The sequence below is a fragment of the Danaus plexippus genome, chromosome 4, assembly GCF_018135715.1.
Source record: "Danaus plexippus chromosome 4, MEX_DaPlex, whole genome shotgun sequence".
NCBI lineage: Eukaryota > Metazoa > Arthropoda > Insecta > Lepidoptera > Nymphalidae > Danaus > Danaus plexippus.
The window spans coordinates 2,759,026-2,783,268 of NC_083538.1; the positions used below are offsets into that span (position 1 = coordinate 2,759,026).

Genomic DNA, 24,243 nt, shown 5'->3' on the forward strand with positions numbered 1-24,243 from the left:
AAATTATAAAAACAATATATAAAAGGTTTCTGTGTTTTATTATAATATAATATATATCTTTATATCAATGCTATATCTTTTCATAATATCCTGAATTCTACGAAACAACAATGTAATTTTTTTCTTGAGTCAAATAATTTTGTAGTTAAACTAAAAATATTAACTGAGAATAAATACTTTTTTTTTATAATTCAAGGACGCTAATTTAAGAACTGTTTATATTTAGACTATGTTTAAATCTGATCTAAGTAATTAAAAACATTCTTTATTTTTTTGTATCTCATTTATTTGGTAAAATTGTAGATTGTGCGGAATTATTAAAGCTTATTTAATTTAGAAAAATATTTATTACACATAATTATATATAAAAACTTATTTCTTAACTAACTTATTAAGAACCGCAACTTAAGCATTCGTCTTTATTTGCTAAGGAGCAAGCTATCATGGACATGCTTGCCTCATCTTTCTGCGTGTTACCATTGGTGATTTTAACTTTAGACTTATCTACGGTGAATTGTATAGCATTGGCAGCTGGTTTTGTTCGTAAATAGTACATGCCAGTTTTCAGACCCATTTTCCATGCGTAAAAGTGTATGGATGTTAATTTTCCATAATTTGGTTCTGCGACATGTATGTTAAATGACTGACTTTGGTCTATAAAGGCTCCTCTGTCCGCAGCCATTTGAATTGTCGTCTTGACGGAAATCTCCCATACTGTTTTATACAGATCTCTGATGTCTTTGGGTATTGCTTCAATGTTCTGAATGGAACCATTGTTATGTATAATGAGATTCTTCATTTCTTCATCCCATAGATCCGCTTGAGTCAAATCTGTTAAAAGATGATGGTTGACCACTTGAAACTCTCCAGACAAAACTCGCCTTTGGTAAATGTTTGATGTAAAAGGTTCAAACGATTCATTATTTCCTAGTATTTGAGCGGTGGAGGCAGTGGGCATTGGCGCTAATAGAAGGGAATTACGAAGACCATGCTTTGCAATTTTTTCTTTAAGAGCAGCCCAATCCCAAAGATCTGTGGGTGTTTTGTTCCACATATCGTACTGTAGAATCCCTTGGCTAGCAGGACTTCCCTCGTAAGTGCTGTAAACACCATCTCTCTCGGCCAACTCACAACTTGCCTCGAGCGCACCGTAATAGATCGTTTCAAATATTTGCTGATTAAGTAATATTGCCTTCTCACTCTCATACGGTAATCTCATAAGAACAAATGCATCCGCTAATCCCTGAACGCCGATACCAATGGGCCTGTGTTTCATATTCGAGTTTTTCGCCTCCGGTACAGGATAAAAGTTGACATCAATAATTTTGTTCAGATTTTGTGTAACAGTTTTAGTTACTTCTTTCAGTTTTTTGAAATCGAATTTTTTGTTTTCAACAAACATATTTAGAGCTATTGAGGCGAGATTGCACACGGCAACCTCATCTTCCGATGTATATTCAACAATTTCAGTACACAAATTACTGCATTTGATAGTTCCAAGATTTTTTTGATTACTTTTTCTGTTACATGCATCTTTGTACAGCATGTATGGAGTACCAGTTTCGACTTGCGCTTCAATAATGGCTTTCCATAATATCTGAGCGCGTACTTGCCTGACAAATCTGTTTTCTTGTTCATATTTCTCATACAACGCTTCAAATTCTTCACCGTAACAATCATAAAGCCCTGGACAGTTATGGGGACACATCAGACTCCAATTTTCATTTCTCTCAACCCTCTTCATGAACAAATCTGGTATCCAAAGAGCATAAAACAATTCTCTGGCCCTCACTTCTTCCTTTCCTGTGTTCTTCTTTAAATCCAAAAACTCGAAGATATCAGAATGCCACGGCTCCACATAGATGGCGAATGCTCCCGGACGTTTATTGCCCCCTTGATCAACATACCTTGCTGTGTTATTATACACCCTCAACATGGGAACGAGTCCATTTGAAATACCATTTGTACCAGCTATGTAAGTTCCTTTAGCTCTTATACAATGAATATGAAGACCAATTCCACCAGCCGATTTTGAGATTAGTGCACACTGCTTTAATGTATCATAAATTCCTTCAATACTATCGTCTTTCATGCCAATAAGAAAACAGGATGACAACTGAGGTCTTGGAGTCGCAGCTGAGAACAATGTAGGACTCGCATGTGTGAAATATTTCTCAGACAACAAATTGTATGTGTTTATAGCAGCATCAATATCTTTATCGTGAATTCCAATAGCAACACGCATTAGCATATGTTGTGGACGTTCAGCAACCTACACAAAGAATATATAAATTTAAATTATATTCTAAATTTATTACGTTTCAATTAAAATTGTACTAATAAACACCTTATTATTTATTCTCAATAAATAAGACCTCTCAAGAGTCTTGAATCCAAAGTAGTTGTATTTAAAATCCCTGTCATAAACGATCGCCGAGTCCAGTCTATCTTTGTTGTTCATAATGATCTCGTAGTGGAAATCTGATATCATGGGTGATCTTTTCTTTGTGTATGGATTAATTATATTATATAGATCAGTCATCACATCTATGAAAAAAAAGTTTTTGTTGAAATGTATGTTATATCTTCATTAATAGCAAGAGTAAATAAAATGCCACGATGTATAAACAAGTACTTGCAAAAAAATCTAAAATTTGGTACATTAATAATATTTACTTGACTGAAAAAGATGTTATTCAAATTTTATACAATTAAGATTTATTTGTAGAAGATAATAACTCTAAAATTTAAAAAGCATTTTCATAGAATTTTTTACTGATAAAAAATCTGATTACCTGAAAAGTGTTTTTTAGTTTCCTTATGAAGATTAGATATAGCAAGCCGGGCAGCTAAAATAGCATAATCGGGATGGTCCGTAGTCATTGTAGCTGCTGTCTCAGCTGCAAGATTATCCAATTCCACTGTAGTAACACCAGAATATATTCCACTTATGACCTTCAGTGTTATACTCACCTGTTATTGTTAAACATTGGCTAAATGAACATTTTATTTATACACAAGTACATAAGTTAAAAACATGTATATCTATTAAACAGCTTAATATTTAGAAAATAAAGAGATGAGATGAACTATAGTGTGGAACAAATATTACGGCACATGATTAGTTAAAAGAAATAAAGAGGACCTTACTACCTTATAATAAATTCATTATGATAAGTAGTATTCTATTCATCAATTTAGATATAACTACAGAAAAGTTGTAGTTACTGGTATGATATTTTACTAAACTGTTAAGCGGAATAAAAAAGCTATAATAAGGAATATAAATAATTATAATTTTAAAAAGTTATAAATAAATGTTCTTGTCCCAGGTAAAAAAAAAAAAAAATTTTTTTTACCTGTGATTTATAGTCATGATCGAATTGATTGATACATAAATACAACAAATATTACCTTTAGATTAAGATCTTTGCAGGAATAAATGTTAGTGTCATATTTAAGGAAAATGATATTTTTATGTACTCACAGGGTCAACGAAGTCCATGTTCAACCCGTAACACAATTTTTTAATCCTCGATGTTATTTTATCAATATGCACTTCTTCCATTCGGCCATCTAAATAAACTTTTATAGTGAATAATCTATCGAACTAATTAGAATAATAACTTAGTTAAAAAAAACTTACCCCTTTTAAGGACATATAATTTATTTATTTTTCCGACCATTTTAATAATTATATTGTGTTCTATAATAATGATAAAGTATCTTGCTACCCAGTAATTATATCAGTGTCGATGAGTGTCAAACACTTCAAAAAAAACTTCACGAAAATATATATAGGAACTCTATTTTCTGATAACCGACAGCAACCGCAGGTAACTTGTATACAATGACAGTTAAAAAAGCGGGAAAATAAAGGATTATCCACTAAAAAAATTTACTTAACGGTATTATTGTTATGTGTTGCTATAATACTATATTTATACTTATCCTTTCCTATTACTAAATTATAATTAGTCATTCAAGCTGCTAGAAAATTGGTATCTTTAGCATATTTAAAAAAAGTCGTATTTAAAGCTAAAGTAGAAGTAGAATGTTCCTTAGTTTTTATTTTAAGGTATCTATGTAATAAAATGCGAAACTGTCCTCTGTAAATGTTGTGTTTATAAGCATGTATTTTAAAAAATACTCTCAAAAAGAAATTTCTTTTTATATTCAAGTATCTTAAATATATTTTAGGAGAAGATAGACAAAAGTTTTTCATAGAACATGCTTCTTTTTAAATAGGACACTAAAAGCGTAAAACATGTTGGTATTTTCATTAATTTTATTTGTTGGAATTAAAAATATTGAATATATTTACTGATTTCTAAAATATAGTACGACTTAAAACAAGAAAACGTTACCTTCAATAAATTATCAACATAATAAATACACTATTAAAAAACACGTTTGTTCAATTGGAACGGCTATTAATTTATCTTAAAATTCAAATTAAGTCACCTATATTCATAAAAAATTTATAGAACAAAAAGATTTTAATTTGCTTCTCCTTTTGTTGGCACTGCCTTTAAATTTTGGGTAGTTATCACAGAGTTAAAAAATCCAATACAATCAAATCTGTCATTACCACCTGACTACAATTTTTTTTAAGTTTCAAAAAGTCAATTTTTAAAACCTAAATATTATGTCGAATATATAATATGGGATGCTCATTACCCCATTTAAAATTTTTGATTCATGTGATTTCATATTGATAATCAACGGAACAGTCTTTTGAACGTTACTAGTTTTGTTCTTATCAGTATAATAGATATATGTTTGATAAACTATTTTAGTTATGACAAGAAGTAAAAAAAATGAAGTTGAACCAAAATATAGATGGACAAGATAACGACTACGGATCCTTTGTAATAGGGCTAAGTCTCGCAATATCATCGAGTATATTTATTGGATCTAGTTTTATTATAAAAAAAGTAGCATTGAAGCGTATGAATGCTCTGGGAAATATTAGAGCGTCTGCAGGAGGGTATGGATACTTGAAACAATGGCTATGGTGGCTCGGACTCCTAACAAGTATGATGAAAATTAAGAAAAAAAGTTTTACTGCTAATAAGTATGCTGATGATAATTTTCTTTTAAGTGGGTGCAGGAGAGGCTGCCAATCTAATAGCATACGGATTTGCCCCAGCAGCACTTGTAACTCCTTTGGGTGCTCTAAGTGTACTTGTAGCTGCAGTGCTTTCAAGTAAATTACTCAATGAAAAACTGTATTTCCTTGGAAAGGTTTGGTTTCAATGTCATGCAATAGTAAATTGATTATATTAAAATTTATATTAATAATATTTTTATTTCAGCTTGGATGTTTCTTATGTCTGCTGGGTTCCGTTATATTTGTCATGCACTCACCAAAACATGATGAGGTCACTAGTTTTGCTGAACTATCAGATAAAATTACAAACTACACCTTTGTATATTATGTTATAACTATAATATTGATGTCTGTCATTATTAAGATGGTCTTTGTTCCTCGTTTTGGTAACACCAATGTGACAGTGTATTTATTAATTTGTTCTGCGATAGGGAGCTTAACTGTGGTGTGTTGTAAAGGAGTCGCTTTGGCCATTAAAGAAACCATAAATACCAATGTTAATAATATATCATCATATATATTTTGGTTACTCTTAGGTTCCTCTATAGCTTGTATAATGATACAAATGGTTTATTTGAACAAAGCAATAGATATATTTAGTACAAATGTAGTGACACCTGTGTATTATGTAATGTTTACCGTGTTAGTCATAATGTCTTCTGGAATTTTATTTAGGGAGTGGGAACATATGAGTATAGAAGACATATTAGGTTGTTTTGTTGGCTTTCTTATTCTTATGATTGCTGTTTTTTTACTGAATATCGTAAAAGAAACGCAATATAATTCAAATAATATTGTTGTACACTAATTTAAATTATGTTACCTGACATTTAAAATTTTATGTTGTAGTATTATTAAGTTATTAAATTTGTATTGTTATGATAATAATAAGTATTTTCTTACAAGAAATTGTTTATTTTTAATAAGTCTCAATAAGAATACATTAGTTTACACAAAAAATTACCTCACCTTATAAGGCAAGCTGTTTCAAAAGTGACAATCTTACATAAAAAAAACATGCCATAAATTTTTTATATATATTTCAAATTACCATATTAAATATGTCAACAGAGAAGACAGGATAATGTAATAAATTTTGTTGAAATAAAGAAGCATTTTTTTGAAGATGCCCAACAGAAAATATGTGGATACAATTTATGAGTAATAAATATTATCATAAATAAACAGTAACCGAGTGATAAATAAATGTTCTACAGACAGGGCATGTGCGTTGGTAGTCATACAACCTCATGCAACATTCAGTACAGAGACACACATGTCGACAGGGTAATGTCAAGACACACTTCTGACGTTCCTGGCATATAACACATAAAGCATCCGCGCCATTGGGATCATCGGAGTTGTCCAGTACATGAATATTCCTAGACACAATGGGCTGACCACCAACCAATTGACTTATAATACGCCCTTCGGGATCAGTGAAATAGTTATAAATGGTATAGTATAAATACATTATCTTTCTCAAAGTTATCCAATAAACATTGGTTATTTGATATTGAATAGTTGATCTAAAATGTATAAAGGAACGGGTTATAATAATGGCTGTGATCAAGCCTATGAATGATTCCAAAGGCACATCGGATAAAAAATTTGTTACTCTAAGCAATTCCATATATACATCGATAACATTACTAACTACTAAATCTTTAACATACACAATACATGTCTTTAAGATTAAGGGCAAATGTACAGGCACAAATGTAAGCAAAAGCCACAATGTATCACCAAAAAATATTAATGTCTTTTTCAAAATCAACAGAACGTCACGACAAACAATAAACACTGCACTGAACGTCCACTTTATACTGCTTAAGATTGTACTAAGCTTATAAATTAAATCCTCGTAAGAGCTAAGTAAAATATTCTGAAGGTGCGAACTTTGACCATATATTGCATCAAACATTTCGTTTGCCATGTTAGGCAATTGTTCCGTAAAAATATTTTTATTATCTTCATAAATTATTTGAAAAAATATCAGTAAACTTCCGATACTTTTTATAATTAGACTTGATATATTTGTTATCAATACAACTATCACCTGACCCACAGCAGATGTAAGAACAATAAAATTCTGGATCAGAGAAGCTATCAGGTTGACAACTTGGGCTAAATATACAATCATCTTTAAACATATTTTAAATTAATAACTTCGACTCCTTAACTGACATAATAATTTAATTTTGACATTTAATGTTTATATTAGTATAAATGTCAATGTGGTTGGTTTCTTTATACACATTTTTTTGTACGACTTAATACACAACGGACAATGAAAATAATAATAAAATTAAAATACTTTCATAAACAATTTATTTATGTTGTACTCCGAGAGTATGAAAAAAATGTAATCGTATTTATTTCAATATAATTGTTAAATTAGCATAATTACATGATTTTCATGATTATAATTTTTGAATTACTTAAAATAATTAAAGTAAGTTATTATAATGAATAGATGTAATTAAACAAATCAGGTTTAAAAAGACAAACTGAAACTGAAACTTCACATTTTTTTTTTGGTGTCGGGTTGGAAAATCCTCATGGAGCCCCGCCGCCCTCGGGGAAGGGCGAAGGGGACTGTCAGACTCTTACTGACTAAAAACCAACCCGTGTTCCTCATGTACCCATATGTCAAAAGGGGCGGGTATCGCCAAAGCATTCGACGCCACCCCCCCGACAAGTATTGACCCACCAGATGGTCAGGTGGGCCCCGTCAGCCAATCTGCGGCCGTCACCCGGCCACAGGACTCAACTATGAGGCGCGCGCGGAACACACGCCGCCGCCTCGAAGCCTGCAATTGTTCGGACGACACGATGCCCCGAATCTGCCGTCCACAGGCCGAGCTCTACGGTGGCTGGAATTCTGCCACCCTTCGGCGCCCAATGCGTCTGCTGCGGGAGGGGAGAGAGAAGGCAGCCTCTCTCTCTCTTTCCGCCACCTCCTTTGCGAGCATCACAGCCTCGCAAAAGGTGGCGACGGCACACCAGCCAGACTCGCTCCCTACTATAGCAGACACTACAGTCGGAAGCGAGAGATTTCCCGCATCACCTATAGCCGCGATCAAGTCACGGCACTGCTCGGCCCAAGTTGGGCACTCCGCCAACGTATGCAGCGCCGTATCGTTGCGGCCGTCACCACAATGGTGGCACTGGGACGTCTGCTCCCGGCCTATGCGACAAAGGTACTTCCCGAAACACCCGTGTCCGGTAAGTACCTGCGTCAGCCGGAAGCTGAGGGCGCCATGACTCCTATTGAGCCATTCCTCTAGAACGGGCCTTACCGCCGCTACAGCGGCGTGCCCGAAACTTCACATATTAAACTTGAATTAACTAGAGTTTAACTTATTCAAGTTTAGTTTTAATTCATTTAATTAAAAAATAACTACATATTAAAATTAAATCATATACTCATAAATGAGGTTAATTTTCTTGGCTTCGCACAAATAATTGTTTACATTTTACAACCTCACAGTCACACGGACAGTAGTTGATCTACTTGGATTTTTTTCTTTAAAATGTTAAATAAATTTAGATTACATAGCTGTGAAGAATCGTCCTAGGTGTAATTAAATCGTCTTCACAGATGGCAATATATCTAAAATATGCCTCCAGAAGCCTTCATTTCATTATTTCATCTCCTTTTTAACGTTCCATGTTTCTATAACCTAATTCTAATTAAACGAAGATTAATAAAAAAACTACCTTACATGCCTCTATCTAATATAAAAATTCTCAGCTTAACATCAAATCTGTTATATGTAGTTTCTCTTCTCAATCAATCTCAATTCCCTTCTTATCTTAACTTTAACTAAATTGTTATAAGAGACGGTTGATTTATATGTGTAATGAGCTACTATTATTTTAAAAACATACACTCAAAATTATGTTTATTTAATTTTTCTCAATTTTTTTATATCAACTTCTTATCTACGTGACATATCTGTTATATACTCTCTGTATTTAGGCACTGATAAACGCAAATATAAGATCTAATTACATGCTATTACCTCATACTACAAAAATATATATAAATGTATATAATATAAAAATTTATGTTAACTATAGCTTATGTTATAAACTATTATTTTTTACTTTGTTGTTAATCTGAGAACTGATTTATAAAACGCAAATGTCATCCACGAAACAAAATGTCAACGTCAGCAACTCTAGTTCATCTTAATTTTAATTAAGGGAATATAATTTTAGTTTCTCCTAATCAGTCTCAAGTTTTATTGTTTGAATAAATTATTTGTCTTTGAGAAGTATGTTAACATTTATTTAAAAAATATATATTCTGGGCATACTGATTACTTTGTAATAATTTAATGTAATTATATGTTTAGGTTCCAAAGTTTTGTTACATCAGTTCGAAAGTGGTGTTGTATTATAAGTGAAGGGGCTACTTCCTAATAAGATTTAAGTCAATAATGCAATGCTCCCTCGTCGTCGAAACGTCGGAGTGTCGGATAAGACACCTCTTTTACAAGAAGAATTAATACCCTACGATAAACTCAACAAAAACGGACACATTTACCAGCCAACATTTTCTGATAAGCAGCAAGAGAACTACTCGGTACCAGATACTTCGTTCGACTTTCTTGAGGAATTTGTATTTGAAGCAGTGATGGCTGCTAGAGATAGGACTCAAGAATTTGCGTCAACAGTTAGAAGTCTCCAAGGTCGAACGTTTGCTCGGCCTATAATAAAAGATGAAAAAAAAGCTGCAATGCTCGCAACATATTCTCAATTTATGAGTATGGCAAAAGTTATAAGTAAAAACATAACAAGTACCTACACCAAACTTGAAAAGCTTGCCTTGTGTATGTATAAACAAATATTTTTTTACAATTTTATTCAAAACCATTTGATTTTAAAATACTTTCATATTCCGTAATATTGGTTCAAAATAAGGGTTGCTTAGAATAAATATTTGTTTCTCTATTTATAGTGGCAAAAAAGAAGTCTCTATTTGACGATCGCCCTATGGAAATCCATGAGCTAACATATATTATAAAAGGAGATTTAAACTCCCTGAATCAGCAGATAGCAAGGCTCGGAGAAATGCCTAGAGGACGGAAGAGCATGCATAGCCATTCCTCTAGTGTAGTCCTAGCACTACAGTCAAGACTTGCATCTATGAGTAACCAGTTTAAACAGGTATATTTATTTATAAAAGAGTTCACAGATCAGTTGTTTGTATATTGATACTAAATATATATACATATTTTTATAGGTACTTGAAGTAAGGTCTGAAAATCTTAAGCATCAAAATAATAGACGCACACAATTTTCTGCATCTGCTCCAGTGGTCAAAGAGGTTCCATCTTTATTGCAACCAGATGAAGTTAGTATAGATTTAGGGGACACCTCTCCTCTTCAAAGCCAACAATTAGCACTAAGGGATGATACGGATTCCTATGTGCAACAAAGAGCGGAGACTATGCATAACATTGAGAGTACTATTGTAGAGTTGGGTGGGATTTTCCAACAATTGGCTCACATGGTCAAAGAACAGGATGAGGCTATAGGCAGAATAGATGCCAACATCCAAGAAGCTGAAATGAATGTTGAAGCTGGCCATAGAGAAATAATGAAATATTTCCAAAATATAACAGGAAATAGAGCACTCATGTTTAAAGTCTTTGGTGTATTAATTTTCTTCTTTATATTCTTTGTCGTATTCTTGGCTTAAAGTTTGATTTTCAGCCATTTTAAAAAAATTTTAAAGCATTTCATTAATTGATTTGTAAGTTATTATAATTGAGGTCGGTTTTTTTATTCAAAATTCAGTGTTCTCTTAACAATGATGGTGTGATTAAATCGCAAAATAGATATTTGATTTACTTTTAATTAGAGCATCGCCAGTTCCAACGATGACTTGAATAAACTTCATTTTTTATTTTTTGTTTTTAATTTAATGGACACAAGTTTATTATGTTAGACAATTATAAATTAATGTTTTTTTTTTTTAATTAATTTTTACGACAGAGATAAGATGTATTGATAACTTTGATCATACTATGTACATATAAAGGGAATGTGTAAAGTATTCTATAAATATATTATTAATATTATTTGTGAGAATTATATATTGGTGCAGTAAAATTTATTGATTAGGATATTTTGTTTCATTGTTTATAAGAATAATTAAATTATTCCCAATGGAAATAGGAATATTGTAGTTATTGGTCCTCGATGTTAAAAAAAGTGCCATTTATTATTAAAACATATATTATCAGAATAACAAATTATTAGATCAGTTATGAATTCTACAAAATTGTGTGACCAGAAATTAAAATTATGACAATCAACAGATTAAGAATCATTAGGATTTCAAAAAAACATATATTCCACACAGCTTATACTTATAATAGAATATACTGAACAGACATTTGTACTTAAATAGACATAATTTGTTCAGTTAATTTAACAAATCTTATATTATTTACACAATACACCTATTATAACCATATGTAGCTATTACATATACAAGTATATATAAAATAAAGTATCCTTTCACTCAGTAAATGTTTACAAAAATTCATCACACCAATCTTTTAAACATTGGTAGCAGTCAGCAGATTGTTTGGAATTAGCACTGCATGTCTCCTTCATCCATTCTTGAAATAATTCCTTGTCCTTTTTCAATACCAAAAATTGACCCAATACAACATAAGCCTGAAAATAAATGTTGTTATTAGTTAAATGTAACGATTACGCTATAAAAGAATCATCACTAGTGACTCATGCCATCGGCGTCTTATATTGAATATATTATATTTTGGTTTTTCGAGTTTTGCACGAGTTTGATAGTAATACTTTTTTTATTACTTCCTGTATAAACATTGTAATTAGGCAGTAGGAAGTTATTATAGGAAACCGAAAAGTATATGTATACAATGTAACCTATTTACTAGTCAACAAGTATCTTATTTCGCGCCATCCGAATAGCAACACGTTTACGTTTACTAGACAGTTGGCGTATATATCAATATATAAAAATTTACAAAGACGTTAAAAACACAACATGTTGAGGATACATAATTACAAAAACAAAATACACACTTTATCAAAGCCAGCGGTTTCTAGACGCTTTCCTAGCACTTCACCAACACCAGCTAAATCTGTAACAGACTTTTCACCCATGGGTTCGGCAACAAAGTTGCGATGTTTTTGGGAGGTACTCGACATTTTATTTTATACCAAACAAATTTATCACAAAAAAAGAAATATCGCAAAACGCGAGTTTAAGGAAATCGGCATAAATTATTCTTGCTTTCAAACTTTAATTACATAGCATTTTGTCACAGACTATACTGATCTCTATAACTGTTGTAGTTTTATTCTTGAACACTCATTATAAAGGATCGATAAATAGTTTTCATTGACCTAAATGGATTATGACTATTTTCCAAAATAAAACCTTGACAACAAGATTATTCTCATTGCGACCCTGATTCTTAATATAAATTTTAGTCAAGAAGAAGTATATTCATCATCAAAGCTGTTTCTAATTTTAGCAAAACATACACTTTACATTTTATAGAATGTGTACAATCTTATTCTTGTTTTTTTTTTATTTATAATTATTATAACACTCAAAAACATTTACTTTTAGTATTATCTTTGTTTCAGTAGCTGAAAACTCAAAAACACAATTTTGTATACTCTTTATAGCAGTACTGACTACACTATAACTGACAGACGCATTAGCATATAGGTAACACTTGACAGAATTTACAAGTTACTAATTAGTCGCATTGATTGGAAATACAGTCGAACTGTGTAGAACATAGACTTGTTGAATAATTTTTTTGTCTATTTTCACTTGCCTAATGAATCTAACTACAAAATTTGTATATAATAGTTATAACGAAATAATATATGAATATTGAGTTGTTAAACTCAATAATCTAAGAAGTTTTATTATTCATGCACAATGGTAACAAAAATCTAAAATTTTTTTTTATTATAAAATTAACAAAGACCTAAATTAAGGACGAATTTAAGGATACTCCTGGCTCTGGTACTAGTTCACCAGGCCTTATGAGCACTGGGCCTTTGCTCCCGCCGCCGATGCTCGGCGGATTGCCGCCTCCCATGCCGCCCGCGGTAGCGATGCCGCCGGTTCCCGGCATGCCACCGAATATGCCACTTCCTCCGCCGATGGGTTTTCCACCTATGATGGCACCATTTTCAATGCCTCCACCAGGATTTCCACCTTTTAAACCAGTAAGTATCCACTCTTCAGTAAATGACATAAATGTAAATGGTTTGCAATAATGTTTCATTAATCAAAGATATATATGATTCTAAATAACTATATTGTATATATATGTTTTAGCATAATTTTTTTCCATTGTTCTTTGTGTATTCAATACATTTTATGATTGAATTAACCCTTTAAAACTTGTTTTGATTCAATTAAGTAGACAATCATATCATACTTCATTTAAATTTACTTAAAATTTCTTTAAAACTAATAAATAAAATTAAAAGTTAATGATAAGTTTGTATTAGTTTTCAATCGGGTCTTGTTATTCTTTTTATTATATTTGTTTAAGTGCTTGTATGCTATACTTAACAACAAACAACAATGTTTTATAAAATCAATAGTGTTTATTTACTTTGTTGAGTATTAAAACCAACATGGCATTCTCAACCAGTCCTGAATTATTGTTGAATTGTTATTACATGTTGAAGGACAAAAAAGCAATTATGGTTTTATATAAACTATCACAATACTTGATTTCTTTATATATAGATACATATATAAATCAATTTCAAACATGAATGTGTTATAAATGTTGCATAATTGATGAATGGCCTTGTATTTCAGGAGTTAAGTGCACCAGCACCAGAATTATCGCCCATGGTGAATCAGAATTCCCCATGGACTGAACACAAAGCACCAGATGGACGTACTTACTATTACAATTCCATAACAAAACAGAGTCTTTGGGAAAAACCAGATGATTTGAAAACCCCCGCTGAAGTTTGTTCAATATTTTATAAGTTTAGTAGTTAATACAAATTTATTGTATATTTAATTCTGATTGAAAATTACAGAAACTTTTGTCGTCGTGTGTATGGAAAGAATATACCACAGATGCTGGCCGAGTCTACTATCATAATATTGAAACAAAGGAATCTAGTTGGGTTATCCCAAAGGAACTTCAAGAGATAAAAGACAAAATAGCCGCTGAAGAAGCAGCACAGTAAGCTTTAATGTTATTTAAATATAAGATTGTGTTGCTGAACAGAAATGAACTCTCCTTTCTACAAAATGATAATTAAACACACCTTGCACCTGGTCTGCTGTTGACACTTGTAAATTTTAACCAAGTTATTCACTTTAAAATATAAACTTCCATATAAACGAAATCATCAAAGATCTTTGGTGCAATAAATAATTTGCAGGCAGAAAAATCTAATGCAAAATTGCCAGATTTTTCTTATGAGAAATCTAATTAATTCCATATTCAAAATTTAGAAATTAAAGTCTTCCAGACTGTCATAGGATATAACTCTTCATGGGATATATAAAAATAAGTTTATCTCGTTTGTCATAAACTGAAACCATGAAAATGGTAAATATTCCATGGGTATATAAAAATTACTCATTTTCAGTGCTATAATGAATGCCGAGGTACCGCCAGGTGAAGTACCTCTGCCAATGTCCCCGGCCATTAACAGTACATCAGCTTTAGATGAAGCTATGGCCAAGACACTAGCATCTATAGACCCCGGCCTTACGACATCTATACCTATCCCAGAGGAAAGTAAGTTTAAATGATTTTAATACTGTTTGGTGATTTAAGTAATTTCAATATTTTTATAAATAAAAATATTACAGACAAATTGAGAACGTCAACCTTTTTTTAAGTTGGTTAATATATTCATTCCATTTTTAAATGCCCTAAAATAATTTTTGTTGACATTAATAGCCATAAAAATTATTCCATAGACAAAGGAAACTTTATTAAATTTGTTTATTGTGAGTTAACTTTTTTGTGTATATTGTTATGTAGTCCTAATAGTGTTTAGTCTTATGTGTTCAAATAATTGCCATAATTAAGTTATAAAAATTCATAATCATTTTATTATTTTGATTACATATACTTCTGCCAAAAACTAGCGCATGGGATTTTATAAAATGTAACACATTAAAGAATATTTAGAAGTATAGAATATAGCTTTAGATAGAGACACTTGTAAACTTACTAAATAATATTTTCCTCATAATCCCAGTAAAGCCTGAGGAAATAGCCGCCCCACCACAACCAAATGGAGCTGATGCTGAACCAACTCCTGAAACACTGTACAAAGACAAGAAGGAAGCCATAGAGGCGTTCAAGGAGCTGCTCAAAGAAAGGGTTAGGAATCCCATACATCATACATATAATATTAGTTCCAATGTATCACACAAAGTTCTCCCCTTTTGTTATCTGTAATCATTTTCAATGGTTCCTTGTAACAATTTAACCTACTGAAGTGACAAAACAGCAGTCAAACTGAGAAAAAAATTACTATCTATAAGTACCAAGTCTCACAACAAACAGTTAAAATTTTCATGATTAGAGCAGGTTTTGATTTCTGGGGTTGTCTTAATAAAATATCTTAGCCCTAAGGTTTATTTTTTGGGCTAAGTTTGGACATAAATTTTCTTTGTTATAATAAATTTGTCCAATGGTAAGTAAAGGCTTGTATTACAAATACAAAACAAATTGTCGGTTGAGGCTTAACTATTTTCTGACATATTCATGACCCTGATACACGTTAAAAGTTCTTATCAGTTAAACAATATGAATATTATTCATAATTTATTTATTATAATTTTCAGAATGTACCTTCCAATGCTACATGGGAGCAATGCGTCAAGATTATATCAAAAGATCCGAGATATGTCACGTTCAAGAAATTAAATGAAAAGAAACAGGCGTTCAATGCCTACAAGACACAGAAACTTAAAGACGAGAGGGAGGAGCAGAGGTACGAATTAAATTATTAAAGTTTTTTAAGAGATTTTTTTTAAATATAAGCCATTAATTTATATAATCATTTATTTCGTTGTAAAATGTATATACAACTTATGGTCTTGTTGGATATAAGTTTCTCGTTATTTAAATTTCTACAAATTTGTTACAGATTAAAAACAAAAAAGAATCGGGAGAATTTGGAGGAGTTCTTATTGAGTTGCGATCGTGTGACGTCACTCACTAAGTATTACAAGTGCGAGGAAATGTTTAATAATCTAGAGGTATTCTATACACACATAGGTGTTTATATTTACACTACCTACCTGTATATATGTTATTTAATGAATAATATTAATATAAAGATATGGCGATGTGTTCCTGACTCGGACAGAAGAGACATTTATGAAGACTGCATCTTCACGATAGCGAAACGCGAAAAAGAGGAGGCCAAGGCATTGAAGAAACGGAATATGAAAATTTTATCTCAAGTTAGTAATGAATTAGTGAGAAATTTGCGGCTATTCATGGGCAAATAATTTTTTAATCACAGAGATGTAATACAGGTGGTAGAATTGTTATTTTTCATTGTGCTCATCTAAAATCACTTGACTCGTTTCAATGAAATTAGTCCGAAGGCTTGTCACAAATGTGTATATAATTCGCATAATTTTTCTTTAAATAGTGGAGAAAAGCTTTGTGTTATAAAGTTACAAGAAAAAAAAAAATTGTCTATGACTTTTTATTCTTATGCTGACATTTCTAGGTTTTAGAAAACATGAATGAAATAAGTTACAACAGTACTTGGAGTGAAGCTCAAGTATTACTACTCGAGAATGCTGCTTTTAAGAATGACGTCAGTCTACTGGGTATGGACAAAGAGGACGCTTTAATAGGTGAGTGGCTTTTAAGAAGAGTACCATAGAATATTATACAGATAATGTGTTTAAGGTGGAGCCTAGCTGTGGGCAACTACAGCTCAAACATGGGCTGGCTCGACCAGGAAAGTACCACCCTCTCACAGGAGGTCAGCGTGAAGTAGTCTTTAGTGACTGCGTTTCGTCCGATGAGTGAGAGAGACGGTTGCCCTTTCTCTTTTCCCAATCTTTCCTCTCCCTCTAACACAATCAATGTCGGCAACGCATCCGCAACATTTCCAATGTTGCAGATGTCTATGAACACCAGTGATTACTGCCCATCAAGTAGGCCGTCTACTGGTTCGCCTCCTTTCTAATATGTAAAAAGTTATTATTTTGTTTGTTAAACAGTATTCGAGCAGCACATAAGAAATATGGAAGCTGAATATCTACAAGAAAGAGAACAAGTCAAGAAGAGGAATAAACGACAGCAGAGGAAGAATAGAGATAACTTTCTGGTATGAATATATATATAATTTAAATTAAGTAGTATCTTTATAGATTTTAATCTATTTAGTTCTTAAAGAGGTATTGTCAATAAAACTATATTATGTTCGTAATATGTGTACTGTGCTAAATGGCAAGACTATGACAGAACATTATATGACGAAGCGATCTACCCACATTATACTTGACATCATATTATTTACCAATACCGACCAAGTTTTAACTTGTTCACAACCAGAATTTATTAAAATAAAACTTATATTTTCGGTTGTGCGAGTTTTCTTATTATCTTAAACTACATACTGCCGACGTGTCGGTTGCAAAGTAAATAAATTAATGAATAATATCTGAAAATATTAGTTTTATTTAAATGAATGTTCGCGAAAATCTTATCATCAAGAGGTTATTGTAAATTTTGCAGGCACTATTGGACGGTCTGCACGAAGAAGGGAAGTTGACTTCTATGTCTCTGTGGGTCGAACTGTATCCAGTCATATCAGCTGATACACGATTTTCGGCTATGCTCGGTGACTAGTTAATAGTTTATGTAACACAATCGAGTCCATATATGTAGGAAATATTGAATTTTATCATCTGTGATATCACCAGAACTTATTACTTGTAGCACACTATTCAGATTTAATTAAAGTTAATGCTCATAAGAACAGATTATATACATATATTTTTGTTTTTAATATTGTGTAATATTTCACATTCCTTCCGTACAGGAATTGGACTCAAATCAAACACAAACAAATTACAAAACATAAAAAGTTTGCCAGATTCCATCGTCTGACTTTTTAATATATATTTATTACTTTACCGTATGTTTCAGGACAAAACGGCTCAACACCTCTGGACCTGTTCAAGTTCTATGTGGAGAACCTCAAGGCGAGGTTCCACGACGAGAAGAAAATCATCAAGGAGATCCTGAAGGAGAAAGAGTTTGAAGTCAAGCCGACCACCACCTTCGAGGAATTCGCCACCGTCGTGTGCGAGGACAGCAAGTCGGCGTCGCTGGACGCCGGGAACGTTAAGCTCACATACAATTCATTACTTGAAAAGGTACTTTATTCTTATAGCATTAATAATAGTTTCCTCTGGGCGTGCGATTATGTTATCAAGGGGACTGTAGTTTAGTTTGTTGTCACAAATGTAAGCACTAACTAAAGAGATGTTGTTGAAAATCTAAAAAGGCGTGGGGATCCGAAGCCCGAGTCAGGTCCGCGGATTCGGATCTTTCTTCTTTCTTCTACATTATCTGTACTGTACTGTATTTTTTGTCCTTGAAAGCATAGATGGAGCCACTTGACGTTTTGACATCTTTCGTTTTATTATTTTAATATACTGGTTTTTTACTGCTTCCCAAACACCTTAGAAGAAATCATCAAATAACAGATAACTAATGAGATACAATGTTTTTTGATCCGTCTGGGATATACACTAATATCCGGTATATTACCAGAACTAACTTGCATCTGCTATATTGTGACAGACATACCAATAGTGGTAAAAAAATCTTTTAATAATCATGAATTCTCAAAATAAACTTGCTGTTAAGTTTACACATATATAAAATATAACGAGATATTCGATTGCCATACGGACTAAAAGAAGTATATAATTTTAGTACACATATTTTATTATATTGTAATTATTTTGTGTTATTTTAGAAAAAGAGTCATTCTATTTCACCATATAATATAATATGGTAAAATTTTCCCGTTTTTAAGGCCGAAGCGAAGAACAAGGAGAAATTGAAAGAGGAATCAAAAGCTCAGAAGAAAATCGAGAGCGCGTTCAAGTGGTTGTTGAGCGAGGCTCGACTGGACCCGGCGCTGTCGTGGGCCGAGGCGAAGGAGAAGATAGATCTGAACGCACCAGAGATAGTGGCCGTGCAGGACGAGAACGAACGTGAGCGGATATACATGGTGAGAACACGTGGTGGGGGGGCGGTTGTAAATAATGTTGAAGTATTAAGGTAATATTCCCATAAGGACTCTACCCTGGGCTTGACGCTACCTCATCAAAGCCGATACATATGGCTTTGATATGCTCTAGAGGGCATAGTAGAGCGTGTCGTGTTACATGCCGGGCCTGACACGTTCCTAGTACGATCACAGTATGATGCGTTGTGGGTGGAGTCATTTAAGTGTTTATATAGTGGGGATAAACGTTTTTAATGTTTCTAGAAATCTATTGTAGATCTCGCACTGTATAATGCAAATCTCTTAAAATTGCTGTTAGTGATGTACTAGAACGACAAAAGTGTAATTTTTTTATCTATTTCAGCTTCGGTTACGATCTTTCTATTTACTCAGGTGTTTGCAAAATTTGTATGCGGACATTGGATACATCACTAGTTACAATCTAATTAACCACATGACTTTGTTTATCATTAATTTAATAGATATTCTTTTCAATTAATATTTTCAATATCTCGAGTATAACATATATATGTTTGTTGTTATTTCTAATTCACTGTTGTTAATGTTCAGGACTATCAACACGAGCAGGAGGAGAGCTGTATGCATTACCATCACCCCAAGCCGAGAAAATCGAAGAAATCCAAAAAGAAGAAGCAACGGTCAAGATCGCCGTCTATCGTGAGCTTGAAGGTATTATCATAACGGACAGTAAAACGTTATCTTATAGTAAGGCAGGATTCGTTATAATATATTTATGCATACAGACATATTAAAATATGTAAAGGGACTTTTTGGTTTTGGATTTTGTTACTACACTAATTATCCGTTTTACTATTGGACCAAACATATCAGAGATAAGAATAAGAATGAGTAATATATGTTTATTGTATTTTTGATTACGACATCTCAAAGTTTTTTTTAGTTTATCTATCGCATGTCGCATTACAGCTCATCGTGTATTAGGTTTAAAATGAAAGTCACTCGTCAAAGCAACCAAATATGGCAGCACAAATTCCTGTTATCAGCTAATCGTGTAATATTTATATTCTCACTCAATCATACAAGTACTCTGTAATAGTTTTGATCAGTGTTTTAAAAAATGTTCTATTTATTGTGTAACGTTCTCTAATAAGTAAACTTAGATATAATACCTACTATATATGTATCATTACATTCCCTTTTTTAATTATTACATATCACGATGCAAATATAAAAAAAAATCTGATTAAGGTATTCTCTATTCCATAAAACCGTGTTATAAAGAATTTAAAAGACTAATTATATATTTCCAGCCGTCTCGTTCCCGTTCCGTGTCCGAGACTCGTCTGTCCTCCGGGACCGCCTCGCCCTCGGACGAGGAACGTAAGAACAAGAAGACTAAAAAGAAACATCGCAAGCATTCGCCGCCGGTAACAGCTTTATACAGCGTCTTAACGACAGTCAATGTAGGGCACAGAGCAGTGTCCACGGGACACTAACATTCACTGGGAGATTTAGCTTGATTTCATTTACCATAATAGTATACGAGACCAATGTAGGTAGATTGATGATAATGACTAATGAGAAAGAGAAGTCGAAGAAAATATAATTTCTGCGTTAAAGCTATATTTTAGAATTACTTAATTTATAAGTATTTATTTCGTCTACATAATATTATTGTTTTTCATTGTATATTAGATACATATGTGTGTATCCAATAATAAAATTATATCGTGTATATTTTATGTCTCTAATAATAATAATCAGGGCCAACATTCGATTATTTGCTGCTACAAAAATTGTAATTGAATATTTATTAAGCGTTTATTTTTGCATTTTTATTGTCATATATTTCCACATATAGAAATCTCCTACGCCTGAGGAGGGAGGTATCACAGACGAGGAACCAGCGAAGCACAGGAGTAAGAAAACCAAAAGGAGCGCTCCCAGCTCACCCGACCAGCCCGAACCGCCCCACAGACCCAAGAAGAAAAAAGAGAAACGGGACAAGAAGGACAGGTGAAGCCCTGACCCACCCCCAGACCCCGCGACTGTGCCGCGTCCACCGCGAGATGTATCAACCATCATATAGGATAATAAAAGAAACCTCTTAACATCGCCGAATGCTTTTTATTGAACCTCGAAAGGATGCGTTTCCATCTGAGCTGCGTTAAGAGAATCGACAAATATCTGAATCTAGTAAATCTGTAACTCTGTACGCGTATTGTCCGCACTTCATTTGAAAACGCATCGCTGTCAAACATGTTATAATGAATGAGTCTGAACGGACTAGAACATGAGTGTCATGACGTCAGGTCGGTGGCGTGTCCCGGCGGGGCGGCGGCGGTGGGAGGCGCGGCGGTGACGGCGGCGGCCGGCTCCGCGACCGGCGCCGTGTGGAGCGACGCCGAGCTGGAGTCGCGCCGTGCCGCTCTCCTCGCTCAGCTGCACGAGCACGAGGCCGACTGACGCCGCGTCACGCACGTGCACATCTTCAACCGCTACCCGCCCGCCCGCCGCCACGCACACTGCCCGCTCAGCCCGCACAGCCCCCTGCCCGCCGCTATCTGCGTGCGCCACTACCCCCCCCTCTCTCCGCCATCGAGGCCGCCCTCCCCCCGTTCCCCGCCGCCGCCCTCGCCCCGCTCCCCGCGCTCCCCCCGCTCGCCGGCGGTCGAAGTCGCTGCCCGTGCCAGGACGCCGGGCGTGAGGTCGAGATGTTCCTCCGCCGCTCCGGCGACGCCGCCCTACTGCGGCGAGTCGTCGCAAACGAGGCGGTCCATAGATAGAATAGACTTTACTAAATTCGTGTACAAGAACCGATCACCGAGCACCCCGGCGAGCTCGCCGTGCTGCGATCGAGCCGCGGACTTGCCCAACACGACCCCGCCCTCGAGACCGCCCAGCCCGCCCAGCCCGCTGTCGCTGTCGGAGGACTGCACCAAACAACCTCTCATATCGCCGATGCCGGACACCGAATCTGAGACGTCGAATTTGTAAACGGAAAAACGTATGTCACATGCATCCTGTATACATGGAACATTACAAATATAATATACGTATAACATTTACCACTTATACATAAATACACGTTCACATATATACTCCATTAATAGAGACGTTATAATTATTATTGTAGCCACTTACGACATGTACTACGGACACTCGTACCTTTCCTTTCTTCATATACATAGTATAATTGTATGTTTTATATAGTGTAACGTCCGGGTCGGGGCGTCCTTAGGTTTTGCGATGTAGCCATCGTATAATCATTCGGCCGATTCGTGTAACTGTCAGATATGGTAATCGTTTGGTAGCCGGTAGTTCGGTGAATCCTTATCGTTGTATACAAGTAGTTCGGTGTTAATTATTATTCCGTGTAACCGCTGTTCTTTCTATTTAATCCAGTGTCGTTTGCAACCGTTTATATATTCTCTGGGAACGAACGCTAATTTTATGACACGGAGCGGGTCTAGTATAATACACATTTATGACATTCTGTAAATTATGTCAAAGGATCTTTTTAATAAAATTCTGTGAAATAAAATGTAGATACCGAATGTGATTCGTTTTTTTTTCTACTCTACCCTCAATTAAATATTCCATTTACGAGATTCGATAGCTTTATTTTTTCCATGCTAAGATCTTGTGAGCTTAAAATGGAACAAAATCAACGAAATAACCTACTTATTTTATTGTAACTAATACTCACTGATTACTCTTTGTTCTGGACGTGTTTTGTATTTTTTTATAAGTGGAACTTTTGTGATTTTTGGCAATCTTAAGCGAATAAATTTAAATTATGTGCAATTTAAGGCTTTTGTAAAGCGAAAACAATTGCACGCAAGCGTTCAGTTGCGAGACAATATCGAGCATACGTTAATTGGCCAAATGTCATTTGGGAGCGGTTTTTCCGGTCAATGCAACAATGGAAATTTTTTAATTCTATTTTCGTTAGAACCTTCAGAGGTTCATCTTAATAAATGTACCAAAGAAGTCATGACTTTTTAAAACATAAATAAAATCAAATTTCCATAATATTATAAATTTTTCGTGTCAAATTGATAATTAGAAAAATATATTTTTTTTATTCTCCGTGGGCTGTTATTGGTTCAGAAGAGCCAGTAAATTGTACGACAGACCAATTACTTACGCAAAAAAGAGCCAACTATCTGGGGGTCACCTACAAACAAGGTCACATTTTACAAAACCTTGTCATGCCTTAACAGATTGCAAGTTCTGCATAATAAATACATGCGCAATGCTGGAGGCGCACTCTGCTACATCAGGAACTCCCGGGTTCCATAGAACTCTTTTCTAGTTTTTACGATAGCCGTACACTTCAAGACGATCTCAAAGACGTTTTTTGAAACCACGGTTTTAGAGACCGACCCGCTCATCGTCAAGCGGCGGAATACTCCTCGTCAATTAATTCCCAGATGAGTAAGAAACGTCCTAAGGCCTAAGACGGCCTAAGGCCTTGACAATAAGACAACAACTGACAATACAGACATGAAGGAGGAGGAAGCCATCTTCCCCGATGTTAATCACCCTTCAATGACCTCATAATACGAAGTCGACCTCTTGCCCTTGGTACAGGCATACCGTCCAAGGCCCTTCAGGTCCCTATTTCACGGGTTGATCCTATCGGACCACCTAGGACCCACCCTACCAGGTGATTGTACCAGTCTGTAAGGCTAATAGCAACAGTCAAGTCGCAAAAAGTAATATTAGTTATTATTTTTTAACTTACCTAAACTTAATACTATTATTGTTTGACGTCACAGTTTTTAACTCTCTACAAATCTTTATAAAATAAGTCCATATTTCCTCATCACTCCACATTTTTATGACACGCTTAA

The 24,243-nt window shown here is 34.1% G+C and overlaps 7 protein-coding genes across 7 annotated transcripts; 4 read left to right on the forward strand and 3 right to left on the reverse strand.

The window, feature by feature from the left end:
• Positions 1–184: 184 nt before the first annotated feature.
• LOC116768579 (ribonucleoside-diphosphate reductase large subunit) lies at positions 185–3,876 on the reverse strand. The gene is made up of 5 exons (XM_032659324.2): positions 3,647–3,876; positions 3,488–3,576; positions 2,796–2,973; positions 2,348–2,547; positions 185–2,272 (listed from the first exon to the last, which is right to left on the reverse strand). Exons 1-5 carry the CDS (start codon positions 3,684–3,686, stop codon positions 392–394), a joined length of 2,388 nt encoding a protein of 795 aa, XP_032515215.2. The 5' UTR covers positions 3,687–3,876; the 3' UTR covers positions 185–391.
• Positions 3,877–4,820: 944 nt separating this feature from the next.
• Positions 4,821–6,022, forward strand: LOC116768751 (magnesium transporter NIPA2). The gene is made up of 3 exons (XM_032659556.2): positions 4,821–5,037; positions 5,105–5,247; positions 5,319–6,022. The coding sequence occupies exons 1-3, from the start codon at positions 4,821–4,823 to the stop codon at positions 5,919–5,921; spliced, it is 963 nt and encodes a 320-aa protein (XP_032515447.2). The 3' UTR covers positions 5,922–6,022.
• Positions 6,023–6,136: 114 nt separating this feature from the next.
• Positions 6,137–7,315, reverse strand: LOC133319658 (RING finger and transmembrane domain-containing protein 2-like). Its single transcript, XM_061524819.1, has one exon. The coding sequence runs from the start codon at positions 7,254–7,256 to the stop codon at positions 6,288–6,290; it is 969 nt and encodes a 322-aa protein (XP_061380803.1). The 5' UTR covers positions 7,257–7,315; the 3' UTR covers positions 6,137–6,287.
• Positions 7,316–9,245: 1,930 nt separating this feature from the next.
• LOC116768682 (syntaxin-5) lies at positions 9,246–11,253 on the forward strand. Its single transcript, XM_032659467.2, has 4 exons — positions 9,246–9,396; positions 9,478–9,954; positions 10,083–10,291; positions 10,368–11,253. Exons 2-4 carry the CDS (start codon positions 9,567–9,569, stop codon positions 10,824–10,826), a joined length of 1,056 nt encoding a protein of 351 aa, XP_032515358.2. The 5' UTR covers positions 9,246–9,396; positions 9,478–9,566; the 3' UTR covers positions 10,827–11,253.
• Positions 11,254–11,347: 94 nt separating this feature from the next.
• Positions 11,348–12,455, reverse strand: LOC116768765 (barrier-to-autointegration factor). The gene is made up of 2 exons (XM_032659576.2): positions 12,200–12,455; positions 11,348–11,812 (listed from the first exon to the last, which is right to left on the reverse strand). The coding sequence occupies exons 1-2, from the start codon at positions 12,323–12,325 to the stop codon at positions 11,666–11,668; spliced, it is 273 nt and encodes a 90-aa protein (XP_032515467.1). The 5' UTR covers positions 12,326–12,455; the 3' UTR covers positions 11,348–11,665.
• A 414-nt stretch (positions 12,456–12,869) lies between these two features.
• On the forward strand, positions 12,870–21,857 carry LOC116768494 (pre-mRNA-processing factor 40 homolog A). The gene is made up of 18 exons (XM_061525696.1): positions 12,870–13,076; positions 13,145–13,366; positions 13,974–14,129; positions 14,204–14,352; positions 14,765–14,916; positions 15,386–15,510; positions 15,978–16,126; positions 16,283–16,394; positions 16,476–16,601; positions 16,877–17,006; positions 17,379–17,485; positions 17,896–18,001; positions 18,310–18,539; positions 19,208–19,405; positions 19,973–20,092; positions 20,695–20,811; positions 21,246–21,400; positions 21,697–21,857. The coding sequence occupies exons 1-18, from the start codon at positions 13,074–13,076 to the stop codon at positions 21,848–21,850; spliced, it is 2,511 nt and encodes an 836-aa protein (XP_061381680.1). The 5' UTR covers positions 12,870–13,073; the 3' UTR covers positions 21,851–21,857.
• Positions 21,854–22,941, forward strand: LOC133319552 (atherin-like; the record flags this gene model as incomplete). The annotated part of the gene is made up of 1 exon (XM_061524524.1): positions 21,854–22,941. A coding segment is annotated over one exon (528 nt), but the record flags the coding sequence as incomplete, so codon positions are not given.
• Between the last annotated feature and the right edge of the window lie 1,302 nt (positions 22,942–24,243).

Coding starts and splice junctions, on each gene's coding strand:
- LOC116768579 (XM_032659324.2), bottom strand. CDS start 3,686: ATGGTCGGAAAAATAAATAAATTATATGTCCTTAAAAGGG. Junction 3,577..3,646: donor ATTATATGTCCTTAAAAGGG/GTAAGTTTTTTT, acceptor AAGTTTATTTAG/ATGGCCGAATGGAAGAAGTG. Junction 2,273..2,347: donor TATTGAGAATAAATAATAAG/GTGTTTATTAGT, acceptor TTCTTTGTGTAG/GTTGCTGAACGTCCACAACA.
- LOC116768751 (XM_032659556.2), top strand. CDS start 4,821: ATGAAGTTGAACCAAAATATAGATGGACAAGATAACGACTACGGATCC. Junction 5,038..5,104: donor GTGGCTCGGACTCCTAACAA/GTATGATGAAAA, acceptor TTTTCTTTTAAG/TGGGTGCAGGAGAGGCTGCC. Junction 5,248..5,318: donor AACTGTATTTCCTTGGAAAG/GTTTGGTTTCAA, acceptor TTTTTATTTCAG/CTTGGATGTTTCTTATGTCT.
- LOC133319658 (XM_061524819.1), bottom strand. CDS start 7,256: ATGATTGTATATTTAGCCCAAGTTGTCAACCTGATAGCTTCTCTGATC.
- LOC116768682 (XM_032659467.2), top strand. CDS start 9,567: ATGCTCCCTCGTCGTCGAAACGTCGGAGTGTCGGATAAGACACCTCTT. Junction 9,955..10,082: donor ACTTGAAAAGCTTGCCTTGT/GTATGTATAAAC, acceptor CTCTATTTATAG/TGGCAAAAAAGAAGTCTCTA. Junction 10,292..10,367: donor TGAGTAACCAGTTTAAACAG/GTATATTTATTT, acceptor ATATTTTTATAG/GTACTTGAAGTAAGGTCTGA.
- LOC116768765 (XM_032659576.2), bottom strand. CDS start 12,325: ATGTCGAGTACCTCCCAAAAACATCGCAACTTTGTTGCCGAACCCATG. Junction 11,813..12,199: donor AAACCGCTGGCTTTGATAAA/GTGTGTATTTTG, acceptor ATTTATTTTCAG/GCTTATGTTGTATTGGGTCA.
- LOC116768494 (XM_061525696.1), top strand. Junction 14,130..14,203: donor ATTTGAAAACCCCCGCTGAA/GTTTGTTCAATA, acceptor TGAAAATTACAG/AAACTTTTGTCGTCGTGTGT. Junction 20,093..20,694: donor CGTCTATCGTGAGCTTGAAG/GTATTATCATAA, acceptor ATATATTTCCAG/CCGTCTCGTTCCCGTTCCGT.